Here is a 15,088-nt window from a genome sequence, read left to right as displayed (position 1 = left end):
CACTTTTTAATCATTCCTTAAAAATGATTCGACATAGCATATAATGATAGAACTTATTTTCATTAAAATGAATTCAATAAAGTATTATTTTGAAAATAAATGAACAATGAGAAATAGAAATATACAAAAAAAAAAAAAAAAAAAAAAAAAAAAAAAAAAAAAAAAAAAAAAAAAAAAAAAAAAAAAGGGGAAGGAATAAGGCAAGTAAATAAATAAAATTCAAATTACACAGTTTGTAAATACAAGTTCATATTATGTACATATATATTTACACATATGTACGTATATGAGCATAACTGTTTAATTAAATATTATACCGGATACATGACAATGATCAATTGCTATAATGCTGATTCGGGCAATTTAGTTTTTTCATGCACACACTTGAACAAATTATTCACTTACATATATATCCACTTCTTATTCATACAATACCCCACAAATTTTGTATACTTTTATGTTTTTTTTTTTTTTTTTTTCTGTTTTAACTTTCCTTTTTTCAAAGTGGCCAGGAAACTCATTATTGTAACAACATAGCGAACATTTTTTCATATGTATATATATGCATCTTTTTACCCCGGCGTATTTTATTTTGTGTTAAATTTACGCAAAACGTTTAAGAGTATATATGTTTATGTACATATTATTATGTGTTTTAATATCATGTGTTTGATTAAATCTTTTTTCCTTTTTAGTATATGTACACAAATACATGTTTATATTTATCAATTCTTAATTTTTTTTTTTTTTTTTTTAATTTTTTTTACCATTTTTTATTTCATTTATTTTGCCATTTATTTTTATCATTTATTTTATAATTTATTTTATCATTTATTTCTTCATTAATTTTAATTATTTTATTTTTTTACCTTTTTATGTTTTTATATTTTAACTCTGCGTTTTACCTCTTCTCGTTTTACCTCTTCGCGTTTTACCTCTTCTCGTTTTACCTCTTCTCGTTTTACCTCTTCGCGTTTTACCTCTTCGCGTTTTACCTCTTCTCGTTTTGCCTCTTCGCGTTTTACCTTTTCGCGTTTTACCTCTTCTCGTTTTGCCTCTTCGCGTTTTACCTTTACCTTTTAAAAACTTTATCTTTTTTATTCTCCCCTTTTTATGTGTACAATTTTTTCCCTTTTTTCTTTTTCGCATTGACAAGTTCTCATGTTAAAGAATGGCTGTAATATGATGTTTATTAAACTAAGCATATAATAATAGTAAAATAAATTATAAACAGAGAAAAGACGAATAGAGTTAACTAAAAAGGGTTATACATATATATGCGTGTACACCCGTGAACGTGTACAATATAATACCATTTTTAATTCCTGTTTTTGTTCCCCTATACACCCCTCACAAGTTGTTATGTGTAAATCACATCAGAGGAAACAATGTAATGAAAAAGTGATTTTTTATATATTATAAAAATATGCAAAATGTAATTTTTAATTGTATGTGAAATAATGCTTAGTAGCAGAATCACATAGTTCATATGTGTAGAAACATTTGTAGAGATGTGTCATTATATGTTAAGTTAGCACATGCTTAAATGCATCATAACCGTATGAGTAACTTCGTATAATTCCATATGCACGTATTTTTTGAGTGTTCTACTCACGTGTAATTATTTATGTTCATGCTACTAGTTACCCATACATAGATATTGGTTCAGTTTAACATCTATACATACATGTATATATATATATAAATTGTAACGATTTAAAAATATTATGTATAAAATTGTAATTCGTAAATTTTTGTTTTCTTTAGGTGGGGTAAAATAGTTAGCAGTGTATCGAACGCACTAGACTTCAACCAGGCTACATTAAGTGGTTGCATTGATATAATCTGTATCGAATCAGAAATTGAAAATAAGTTAAAAGGTGACAATAAATTAAATGTTACTTATAAATCTACTCCATTTCATGTAAGATTTGGAAAAACAAAATTGTTAAGATCAAAAGAAAAAATAGTTAGCATTTTAGTAAATGGAAAGAGTACAAATTTACATATGAAATTAGGAAGTGCAGGGGAAGCGTATTTTGTTGAAAAAACATATGAAGATGTTGAAGAAGAATTAGAAACATCTCCATTGTCATCCCCACGTTATGAATATCATGATTTATATATTGATCAACATATTGATAGCTGTAGTATCAGTGATTCATTAAATAATTTTAAAAGTGATGAAGATGATTCCGATAAATTTTCTGTTCATAACCTTACAGGGGAAAGAAGAAAATCAGTAGATTTAAATTATAAGTTAGAAAAAAATAAAGGAAAGAAAAAAAGCAATACTGAAATTAATAGTAAAAGTGACAACAATCTTGTTAATAAAGATGGAAAGGAACAAGAAAAAAAAAAAAAAAATCTTTAGTACATCGCCCAAGTGAACTTATGGAGGATGGGATTGTCCATAAAAGAAAGACAAAAGAGGATGAACAAAATGCAAATTCGGAATGGTCTTGGTCATGGGGTAGATTACCACATTTAAAAACGCATGATTATGTCTCTGACAATTGTACAGTTATTTCTTCAAATAATAAGAATAAAAAAAAAACAAAAGTAAAAAAATATTATAATGTGAGTGAATCAGTGCATGACCATTCTTCATCAAAAGAAAATGAAGAATGTGTTCGTAAAAGAAATTTTAGCGAATCGAATGTAAGAAGAGAAACTGTTCATATAGATAAAGATATTAAAAATTATAATCCTACAAATAAAAAAACAAAGGATAATAATAATAATAATAATAATAATAATAATAATAATAATAATAATAATAATAATAATAATAATAATAATAATAATAATCATAATAATAATCATAATAATAATAATCATATTAGTAATAACAATAATAAAAACAATAGTAATAATAAAGACAATAAATCAGATCATTTAAGAAAAGAATCGAAAAACAAAAATAGCACAGACAATTTTAATACCTTGAAACAAAACTTAAATAAAGATCGAAAAAATAGTGATCCAGTAAAAAAAACAGCAAATTTTACGCACCTTATCGTAGAAAAGAGAAAAACAAGTGAATGTGCGCCAAATGTAGATAGAGAAAATCATGACAATAGTAATCACATCAATAGTAATAACAACAGTAGTAATAACAACAGTAGTAATCACATCAGTAGTAATCACATCAGTAGTAATCACATCAGTAGTAATCACATCAGTAGTAATCATAATAATAGTAACAATAATAGTAACAATAATAGTAACAATAATAGTAATAGCAACACGGGCGCGCAGAAGGACGTTGTCAAATCAGACATGAAAAAGAAAAGGGACAGTGAGAAGAGGGTGGAAAAAGTGGGGAAGGATGAAGAAAAAAAAGTGAGTCACAATGAGGGTGAAAATATCACCAAAGCGGACTTGGAAAAGGAAAAGAAAAAAATGATAGATAAGTTAAAACAAAAGATGAGAGAAAAATCAAAGAAAAGGGAAGCTGAAAAAGAGACTGAGAAGAGCACTGTAAAATCACACAAAAACTTAAAGGCATTTTCAGAAGACTATGCTGATGGCGAGATTGAGTCGAACGACGAAAATAGTTATCATGGTTATTCGAAAGATGAACAATATAATTCCTTTGATGATGACATTCAAAATAGAATAGAATGCAGTTTGTGTGGACACTTATTACTTAACCAAAATGTAGACAACGAACACAACGATTATAATATAGAAATACATAATAAAAACATATTCGAAGCAAATATAGTTACATACGAACAAATAGATAAAAATTCTAATTTATGGTATCACCCATCTCTTGTTTTTCGATTTGACAAAAAAGATCCCTACTACCCATCAAGGGTTGCATTACCCTTATTAGCATCATGGGTCGTATTCAATCAACCCCTTTCAATTTTAGCAGTAGAAAAATTATTAAATTCATCCTTAACATTAATGGAAATAAAAGATAAAAGCTGGAGAAACTGGTTTGGTGTTTCCAGTGTTGAGTATGATAATAGTGTTAATAAAAAAAATGCAAACAAAGACACAAAAGCACTTAATGAAGATAAAAAAAATAAAGAAGAAAAAACAAAAAGTAAAACTCATGATAATGAATTACGTGAATTTAGAGATAGTCAAGTTAAAAGAAGTATACAAAGCTCGTTAAATAATCAAAGCGAAATAAGTAAAAAGAGTTTAAGACATAATAATGAAAGAATAAAAATACGATATCGAAAATCATTAAGACCAACGTCTGAACAGTTACAGTCATTAAATTTGAAAGAAGGAGCTAATACTATTACATTTTTAGTTACTTCTTCTTTACAAGGAACTAAAAGTATTAATGGTAATATATATCTTTGGAAAAAAAATGCGAAAATTGTTATATCAGATGTTGATGGTACAATAACAAGGTCAAATGTATTAGGGCATATCATGCCAATAGTAGGTAAGGATTGGTCCCATGTAGGAGTTTCACAATTATTTAATAAAATTAATAATAACGGTTATCACATTTTGTATTTAACTGCTAGAGCTATAGGTCAGGCAGATTCTACTAGAGAATATTTATTTAGATTTAAAAGAAATGATAATAATAAACTACCAGATGGACCATTAATATTAAGCCCAGACAGATTTTTTCCTTCCCTTAAAAGAGAAGTTATTGATAAAAAACCATATATTTTTAAAATTACAGCTTTAAGAGATATACGTAATTTATTCCCATTGAATCATAACCCTTTTTATGCAGCTTTTGGAAATACAGAGAGTGTAAGAAAAGGGAAAAAAAAAAAAAAAAAAAGAATAGTGTTCCTCAGCATACGTGTATATATACGAGTGTGTGTAATACGAATATACCTTTTTGACTTTTTTTTTTTTTTTTTACTTATAGGATCATCGGGCTTACATATCTGTTGGTGTTCCAGAAGCTAAGGTTTTCATCATTGACAACAGAGGCATTGTTCACCATGTCAACTCCACTTATGCGAAAACGTGAGGAAAGAATAAATAATTTAATGCATTTGTTGTATATTTCGTTACACAAGTACCGAAATTATCGTATGTATATTTTATTTTGTTTTATTTTACACTACTATTTTTCCTTTTTTTAGCTACGAAACAATGAGCGAAATAACCGAGCACATGTTTCCATGTATTAAAAATGATAAGAAAAGAGAGGATGATGATCAAGTAAAAAAGAAAAAAAAACCTTAAAAAATATTATAATTGTGATACATATATACTTCTGTGTCTTTACTGTTTAAGAACGATTATATAAAATTTTTTTTTTTTTCTAATCCCCCCTTCCATTATTTTTTCTTTAAATGATTATAGCGAATGTACATATGTGCGCACAATACGCATGTACACAAATGTGCATATATAAAAATTGTTACTTGTACATTTTTCTTTTCCTCTGATTATGTCATTCTCATTTTTGAAATTTAGTATGGTCATGATTTAAAATTTGCAAACTATATTAAATTTGAACTATAACAATTAAATAAATATTAGCAGTTTCTTTTTTTTAAGAAGCTCTAATTATGCTTCGCCATTTTTTTTTTTTTTTACAAATTTATAGCAGTTTTTTTTATTTTACGTAGTACTAAATTAATATATATATATAATATATTATATATATATATATATATATATATATATATATATATATATATATATATATATATATATGAATTTATGTGCGTACCAAATAAAATAGTGTAATTCTCTTTTAAAATGTGTACTTGTATTTTTGTTTAGATAAAAATCTCCTTCTATAATTATATATGCCTTTGTATAACATGAAAATTAAAACTTCATTTTCAGTATATGTTCAAAATGCGCATGTGTTCACAAGTGCATACGCACATATATACATAATATATATGTGCACATTCGACCACAATATTAGCAGTAGATTATACGAAATCGTGTTAAATACTTATATTTGTAAATGCTATTTGTTGAGCCATATCTATACTTTTTTTATAACATTATTAATATGCATAACTACATCATCGCTACTATATAACCACAGTTATTCCTTAATATTTTATATTATTTTTATTTTTTTTCAGTACAACTCCTTTCAATACTGGAAAATTAACAGCCTAACTTATTATGAAAAGTATATGAACCTTAGCGATAGTAGCTAGCCTTGTAACGATCAGATCAACTTTCTTTTTTAATACTTATGTATTCTTTTATATATTTGCTTATTTAATCTGTTAATTATTCGCATATTTAATCTTTTATTTATTCGCACATTTAATCTTTTATTTATTCGCACATTTAATCTTTTATTTATTCGCACATTTAATCTTTTATTTATTCGCACATTTAATCTTTTATTTATTCGCACATTAAATCTTTTATTTATTCGCACATTAAATCTTTTATTTATTCGCATATTTAATCTTTTATTTATTTGCATATTTAATCTTTTATTTATTTGCATATTTAATCTTTTATTTATTCGCCTATTCTATTTGTTAATCTCTTGTTTATTCGTCTATTTATTCTCATGTTTAATCTCGTATTGAAATATTTTCTTTTTTTTTTGTTGTTTTCAAATTTTCTTTTTCATTTTTTAAATATACATTATAAATATGTTATTATTACAGTATGATATAAAAAAAAAAAAAAATTATAAATAATTTTTGTTTTTAATTAAATACCTACATGAAAATATAAATTAACAACTTTTGAAATGTAATAGAATCTACAAATTTGTGGATTCATATTTTCTTTACTTTATTCTGTTTCGTGCATATTGCAATAGCTTGTTACTATTCTTTTTTTTTTTTTTTTTATTGTATGATTCCTGCTTTTTCATACGTTTACATGTGCCCACAGATTACATATGTATACAATGTGTACATGTATATATTTATTCATTATTAATCTTTCAAATGTATATGTTTAATAACAAACTGTGGAATAATTAATGACTAAGTTGTTCTTAAAATCATAGGTACATATATTTTTTTCCATTATTATCATAAAATTTTATTTAAAATAGCTAAAAAGAGATTTACAAAAAGAAGAAATACTGAAAAAATATATTTACACGGAGAGAACTACTCCATTAATTAGCTGTGTATGTATCGTGCTAGAACATAAAAAGAAAAGGTGCAAATGCTAAAATGCCACAAATAAAAAAAAGAATGTTAAAAAATTATCGCCCTTTTGCAGAACAAAGTGGAAATGTAACATAAGGGTGAAAAAAAAAAAAAAAAAAAAAAAAAAAAAAAAATCATATGGTTGGTACTATTAAAAAAAAATTGTTATTTGCAAAATGTTCAATGCTGCTATATATGATCTTGTCAAATATACAATGTTCTGCTTTCCACATGCGCAAATACTAATCATAAAAAAGGGGAAAAAAAAAAAAAAATTAATTAAATTACATAACATTAAAATGTATTACATTAAATTATATCCTGTTAAATTATATTCTATTAAACTATATTATGCTAATTTATATTATGCTAAACTATATTACGATAAACTGTATTATACGAAGTTGTATTATATGGACTTATGTTATATTAACTCTCATCGTGCTATGTCAAACCGAATCCCGCAAAATTAATCAATTATGAGTTCATCCAATTTCCAATCCTCGTAACTGCCATTAGGCAAGTACCTCCTTAATATAAAAGGAATAGACTTATTATATAATTCCTTTTCAGCTATAACTAAAGGGTCATTATTTAAATAATTATCATATTCATTCTTACCATTTGTTGTATCCCCGTGTGTTTCAATTGGAATTGTTAATGGAGCATTTAAACTTATTTGCAAAGCTCTTGTTCCTATTATTCTTGCCTTTTCATATTTTGTTAAATATGGACTAGTTATTCTTATATTATCATCATTAGCTTCTGAGTTTTCATAATCAGATTTATCTTTTTTCATCTGATTGTCTGCTATTATATCTATATCATTCTCGTAATTTTCCCCATCATCACTATCAACACCTTGCCCAAATTCATCTCCCATGTAATCGTCATCATCATTAAAGTAATTGTCGTTAAAACCGTCCACTGGGAAAAAAAAAAAAAAAAAATTACAAAAATGAAAAAATAAAATGAAGCATAATATTCAAAAAATCAAAAACATTCATTAAATGGAGCGAAAGAAGTTGCTACTTAAGTGTATGAACATTCATATATGCATATATCTGACAAAAATAAAAAATATAACACGGATTTTCAAACATCTTTTCCTTTTAATTATATTATTTATTACTTTTCACACGAAGGATGGTATATGAAGAAAAAATAAAAAAAAAGAACAATATTCTACTTAAATCAAACTTGAAATATTTGTATTACTTATTCTCAATAAGGCAGAATTTCATAAAAATTCAAATATATATGATCCCCCAAAGCATTGCTTTTCCTTTGTATTATGCATATATACATCTTACATATATATATATATATATATATATAATATATATATATATATAATGTATATATGTTATGAAATACTCATATCAAATTTTAATCATGTAATTTTTATGTAAAAGGAGAAAAGGATGTAATTTTCTTTCAGTGCGAAGCAAGCAAAGAAGAATTACTTATAAATTTTACTTCAAAAAATAGTTTTGTTATTTACTTGTAATCTTTTACGTCAACGGTTAAATTTTTTTTTTTTTTTTTTATTTCCAACTCGTATAATAATATAATTATTTATATATAAATTATACCTTTGAGTTTCTTCACCATTTCAAAATTCGAAAAAAAAAGATATTTTTTTTAACATTTAACAAATTTAACATTTAACAAAAAAAAAAAAAAAAGAGCACATAAACATTTTTTTTTAAGCAACATGGACATTTGGGGCTTTTGTATTCTCATATGATATATACATATTATATATATACATATAATGTAAAAAGTATGTTAATTTATGTATTATAGCTTTACGTAAAAACAATATACATTTAAATACTGGGTGGCTAAATAAGCCCTACAATTTAAAAAAAAATAAATCTCATAAAATTTTTCGAATTCGGTGTAATAATACTTTTTGAAGTATATAAATATTAAAAAGATTATAAGAATAGGAGAAAAAAAAAAGAAAGCTAATAAAATGAAAATAAAAATATTTAAAGTTGAATTTTGTACAATTGTGGAAACATAAAAATAATAATGTACCTTCTTTTTTATATGGTATTAGGGTTTAGCTTATATTAGTAGTAAATTGGAAAATGTTATAATTAAACATATATTATAATGATGTGCATATGTTAACACATATATTAGGAGTCTTAAGTGAAAAGTGGCATTTCCACTTAAAGCAGACCATTTAATGTTCTTGCTCTGCACCCCGTTAATACTCCTTTAACGTTAGTATTAACATGATGCTCTTTTGTCAAATCGACGTGTGAAATAATTACAATATTTTTTATATTTTGTGGAACAAGGCAATGTCAGGAATAATTAAAAAGATATACGTATTGTTGTATGTATCGCACCAACAGTTATATAATATATACATGAAAAAATTAACGATTTTTCATATGCATTTTTTTTAAACTCACATTTTTAACGAATATCTGTAAAAAATAATAATTCAAAAAAGCATAAGTCAAATAATGGAGAAAAGAAAAAATGGTGTGCATTTATTCTTTTTCATCTCCCATATTTTTGATCATAAAAATGCTCTACATTTTTAAGAAATTCTTCTTCTTTTACAGTTGTACAGAATATTAAAAGGATTTCTAACATGTTTATTATAATTACTATATGACAAGAAAAACTTTTATTCCTTTCTCCTTGTATAAAAATTTTTATAACTCGATATACATTATATTACATACTTTTTTTCAAGGAAATAATCGACATATTTTTATGTACCTGATTGAGGTTACACTTTTATACGAAGTATTTTTCCTATTATATATACTTTTTTTTTTATTTTTTTTTTTTATTTTTCTCTTTTATTTTATATTAAAAAAGGAAAAAATAAGTTAACACACGAGACAATACTAACAAAAGTAGTTATACTAAAATGTACGTACTTATATTCATGTGCACATATATGCCAAAAAAAATTTGTTCCTTTTTGCCGCCAAACATGTAGTAGTAGTATGTGCTTACTTTTTTACATGACCAACATGGCAAGCGTATTTTAGGTCTATTATCCCGAATAAACTAAAATAAAATAAAATGAAGTATAATCATATAAAATACGATAAAACATAATTATATAACAAAAAAAAAAAAAAAAAAAATGGTGTATCAGTAGAGACGAAAATTTAAATTAATAAAAAAAAACTAACAGGTACAAAAGCCCACACATTAGTGTATGTCCTACTCAAATTATTTTTAAAAAGGGTATGTATTAACACCAATATTTAACAAGTAAAAACAATGTTTGAATTTTTAAAATGCTAGGAATAACATATAATTTTTTTTTTATTATAATCCATATATTTTTCACTTGTATAATTTCCCATAACCCCAAAATTTCGTTTTCACAAAAATAAATCACGAAGGGAAATGTAAAATGGCATAAAATAAATGCAAAAAGGAGGGTCCAAAAAATATGATAGCGAATAAATTGGTTAATTGTATGACACGTTACATGTACACACTTTTTCATATAAGTATGTATATGTACATATATATATATATATATATACTTGTATGCAATTATCTATATATACACAAATATATGCATATATATATTTACATACCAATATGCCTCATATGAATATGAAATTGTATAATTTGCACCCAAATTTGAACGTGAACTTTTAGCAATATTTGTCATTATAAAAAAAGAAGGAAAAAAGTAATATTTTCATTAGAAACGGAAACTGTAACATATTTAAGCGGAGAATAAAAAAAAGAAGAAACTAATATCAGGATATAAAAAAAAAAAAAAAAAATTACAAAACCATAAAGTTACAAAATTACAAAACCATAAAGTTACAAAATTACAAAACCATAAAGTTACAAAATTACAAAACCATAAAATTACAAAATTACAAAACCATAAAATTACAAAATTACAAAACTGTAAAATTACAAAATTACAAAACTGTAAAATTACAAAGATGCAAAATTACAAAACTGCTAAATTACAAAGATACAAAATTACAAAATTCATACATACATATATATGCACATACATACACACATACACAACATATGCGGCAATTTTAAAAGCAAATTTTGTACCTTAAATAATACACCTCCTTAAAATTTATCAGCACATCTTAAATATTTTAAAAATAGAACAGCCGTTCTTAATTGTTCAAAGAAATTATCCGTTCGAATGCTTTTCCTTTTTATCAAAATGTGAGAAAGTAAAATATTTTTCCTTTGACTTATAATGAAATAAAAAACTGTACCATATTTTGACTTTGTCCAATTATTTTACCTTATTTACCTAAAGGAGAAATTTATGCACACAAAGTACATAAAAGCGTGGTTAGCGCACACAACTGAATAATACTATATACCACTCGTTAATTAAGAGTGTATACAAGGTACACTCACATTAAAATATATAAATATATATATACATATATATATTGTTTTAGCCCTATCAAAATTTCTGTTCATTTCTTGCGGATAAGTAAAAATGAATAGTGACGACGAAAGTATAGACGGTGAAATTCTGGAAAAGCAGTACGAGATAATAAAATGTGCTAAACATCAAGATTTTATAAGGCTTCAAATATTAATACAACCATATATTTTGAGCAATGATATTGAAATGTTAAACCAGATAAACATATTACATTGGTCATGTTATTGTGGATTTACTGAATTAGTAAAAAAATTAATTAATTTAAATTGTGACATCGAAAAAGAGGATTTAGTAAATAGCGACACAGCTATTTATTATGCTATTAAAAATAGTAATTACGAAATAGTATTATTATTAATAAAGCAATTTGGTATTTCTATAATGTTCCATAAAAATCGAAGGAAAATGAGTCCTTTTTTAACTGCTATAAGTGAATATAATGAAGATAAAATATTAGAAACATTACATATTTTAGAACTATTATATATGAATGGAGCTAGTTTAGAAGAACAAAATGAACATGGTCAAACTGCCTTATTTTTAAGTGTAAAAAAAAATAATATAAGTACATTACAATGGTTATTAAGTAAAAATGTAAATATAAACCACCGAGACTTTTACGGAAATACTATTTTACATATAGCTGTTCGCTATTGTGATATAGACATCCTTAGATTGTTATGTGACTATGGTTGTTTAAATTTGGTGTACTACTCCTCCTCTATTCAAAATAAAAATACAAATGTATTTCAGTTGTGTATAAAAAATAGGCATTTCTTAGTATATATATTACTTAAAAAATGGGTCATACAAAACAAAATATGTAAAGGCTTAAAAATATGTAAAACCGTTTATGCCTTCTATTTCTGGTTTTTCGCTATACTAAATTTAATTATTTACATTAATATAACACAATCTTTTTTCCAAATAAAAAAATATCACACAAAAGCAATTACATGGATAACTATATGGCTATTCCAACAATTTTTGTGGTGTATTTTATATTTTAAAAATCCAGGATTTTATAAAGAAAACAGTATATTTAAAAAGAGAATTAAACATAATTCTAATTATATTTATGATGGAACTTTTAAAAGAAAAGCAGAATATCAGTTAAACAATATTGAAAAAGAAATATTTCAAATAAATAAGCAAATTGTCTCCTCGAATATTGACCCCACTAAGATGTTTAATGCAAATAACACAGAATTGACCAAGTACAACGAAATGCTAATGAACTTAGAATGTCAAAAGTTTTCCTTATATCCCCAAGTATCTCAGGAGAGAATTACCTCACTGGATGTCGATTACAGGAACGCCATACTCTACAATCAAAATCCACGGGTAACAAGCGCCAGCTCTGCACATGAATACGTTCATGTATATATACATTTATATGTGCATATATATATATATATATTCAGATATACACATATAAACACTTAGATGTATGTGTAATTCCCATTAACAGTTTGTTCCCCCTCTACATCTATATGCACTTCTACATTTACGTCTACTTCTGCTTTCACATCCATTTCTACTCTTTTTTAACAGAATGTGTGCGTTACCTGCAATATTGTCAAGCCACCTAGGGTTCATCACTGCGCTGACTGCTTTCGCTGCATAATGTAAAACTAAAAGAGGAAAAATAAGCAAAATAAAATGTATAAACTCCCATATTGTTATTCTTTCCAAATTTTCAATCACATATGCAAGTACATACATATATACATCTATACACGCATGCAGACATCAAGATCACCACTGTGTATGGGTTGACAACTGCATAGGTAATTCGCACACACTTGTACGTATGTGTATGCATAACGAATTTCTATCCCTTATATAAATGCTTTGTTTTTATTTCGATTGATATTACATTAAATCGCATCACGTTACGTCACGTCATACCATGTCACTTAACTTCGTTTGTTTCTTTTTTTTTTTTTTTTTTTTTTTTTTTTTTATAGGGATAAATAACCAGCGTTGTTTCTATATGTTCATATTTTCAGTATTTATATTACTATTATATAATTATTATTACGTTTTTTTGTATTTCCACCTATTTCACAGAGCTGTAAATTATGTAAGTAAATCGGAGTAATTAGTGCGAAAGCTTACGTCTTTTGTATAAGCACTGTTGACAATATGTTTTATTTCTTTATTTATTTATAATGTGTCTTTTTGTTTCATTTTTTTGCTTTATTTTATTAATTTTTTTTTTTTCTCCCCCCTCCCTCATTCTTTTCCCCTCCCTGTAGGTTTTCGCTTCGTTGGTTATTCTTTGCAATTTCATTAACTTAACCCTTTTCGCATTTATTACTTATTTGTTTACACGTAACACAAGGACTATATTAACGAATATAACCTTTTACGAGCATTTCAAAAGGTAAAATGAAAATATATGAACAATATATGTGTACGTTATGTATTGTTTTGACTATATCATCATTGTAAACATTTTTCCATTATGAGTATACCATTATTAATATCCTCCTAACACATGCATATATTTTTAGACCAAGTCATATAACAGACAAATACAATACCGAGTTAAGATGCTGGGAATTCCAAAATTTAAACCTCAAACAAATAATGAAGTTCAACTCAAAAATCATAAACACACAAGTGATTTTTTCAATATCCTTTTAAATTACCAATGTTTGAAAGTACAAACAAATTTTTTTTTTTTTTTTTTTTTTTTTTTTTTCCTTAACAGAAATATTTATTATTTTTGGTCATTAAATTACGATGAGCCCTACCTAAGACAGGGGAAAAAATCGGTAATCAGATTTTATTTTTTTATTTTTTCTTATATTTGTACTTGCATAATAAACATATACAGTTAATATCTAAATTTTCTTAAGATTTATCTTCTCATTTTCCATGTTTTTCTTTTCTTTCTTTTAGTCAAACGATATTTATTATACGCTTATTTCAGACAGCTTATAAAGTACGGGAAAAGAATGATCTTTTTTTATATATCAACCTCTCTTTTTAAAAACTCTTGTCAAATGATAATTCATCTCATAATATATTTTTGCGTTTTATAATATTAAAAAAACGTAAATTTAAAAAATGCTTTCTTTTTGTACAATTTTTTTTTTTTTTTTTTTGCGTTCATTTAATTCTGAAATATTGACAGCAACCGAAAAATACAATAAATCAAAATAAAACATAATAAAATAAAGACTAAGTAGTTATTTCTTCGTCATACCGTATTTACGTAAATATTTCATATATAAACTAACGTATACATATACATAAAAATATATACATATGTATATATGTACAAATCCTATTACCCTAAGATTATTGAACAGTCACAGTTATGTCCCCACATTTCTTGGTTATATTAAAAAAATGTTTTTGTTCATAATTTTAATTCTTTTTTGTAATATGCCTTATCTCTAACTATTATGATGTTTAAAAGTAGAAAATAGCACAATAACAGCAAAACGTTTTACGTGTTCCCATATTTTTCTTTATAAAAAAAAAAAAAAAAAAATTAAATTAAATTAAATTAAATTAAATTAAATTAAGTTAAATTAAATTAAATTAAATTAAA

General features: G+C 25.1%; 1 protein-coding gene and 2 pseudogenes across 3 annotated transcripts; 2 read left to right on the top strand and 1 right to left on the bottom strand.

Annotated features, from left to right (window-relative positions):
- Positions 1-1,489: 1,489 nt before the first annotated feature.
- On the top strand, positions 1,490-6,122 carry MKS88_002560 (annotated as a pseudogene). The gene is made up of 6 exons: positions 1,490-1,530; positions 1,768-2,373; positions 2,421-4,737; positions 4,859-4,959; positions 5,079-5,157; positions 6,045-6,119. Coding segments are annotated over exons 1-6 (3,219 nt in total).
- Positions 6,123-7,557: 1,435 nt separating this feature from the next.
- MKS88_002559 (DNA-directed RNA polymerases I) lies at positions 7,558-8,191 on the bottom strand (the record flags this gene model as incomplete). Its single annotated transcript, XM_067215579.1, has 2 exons — positions 7,558-8,015; positions 8,176-8,191. 2 exons carry the CDS (start codon positions 8,189-8,191, stop codon positions 7,558-7,560), a joined length of 474 nt encoding a protein of 157 aa, XP_067073991.1.
- A 3,380-nt stretch (positions 8,192-11,571) lies between these two features.
- Positions 11,572-14,472, top strand: MKS88_002558 (annotated as a pseudogene). Its single transcript has 8 exons — positions 11,572-12,277; positions 12,539-12,864; positions 13,075-13,148; positions 13,594-13,620; positions 13,782-13,796; positions 14,040-14,120; positions 14,240-14,303; positions 14,431-14,469. Coding segments are annotated over exons 1-8 (1,332 nt in total).
- The last annotated feature ends 616 nt before the right edge of the window (positions 14,473-15,088 follow it).

This window comes from Plasmodium brasilianum, chromosome 8 (assembly GCF_023973825.1).
Source record: "Plasmodium brasilianum strain Bolivian I chromosome 8, whole genome shotgun sequence".
Taxonomy (NCBI): Eukaryota; Apicomplexa; class Aconoidasida; order Haemosporida; family Plasmodiidae; genus Plasmodium; species Plasmodium brasilianum.
Note: the sequence above shows the minus strand (reverse complement) of the source record. Positions and strands in the feature narration are given on the sequence as shown.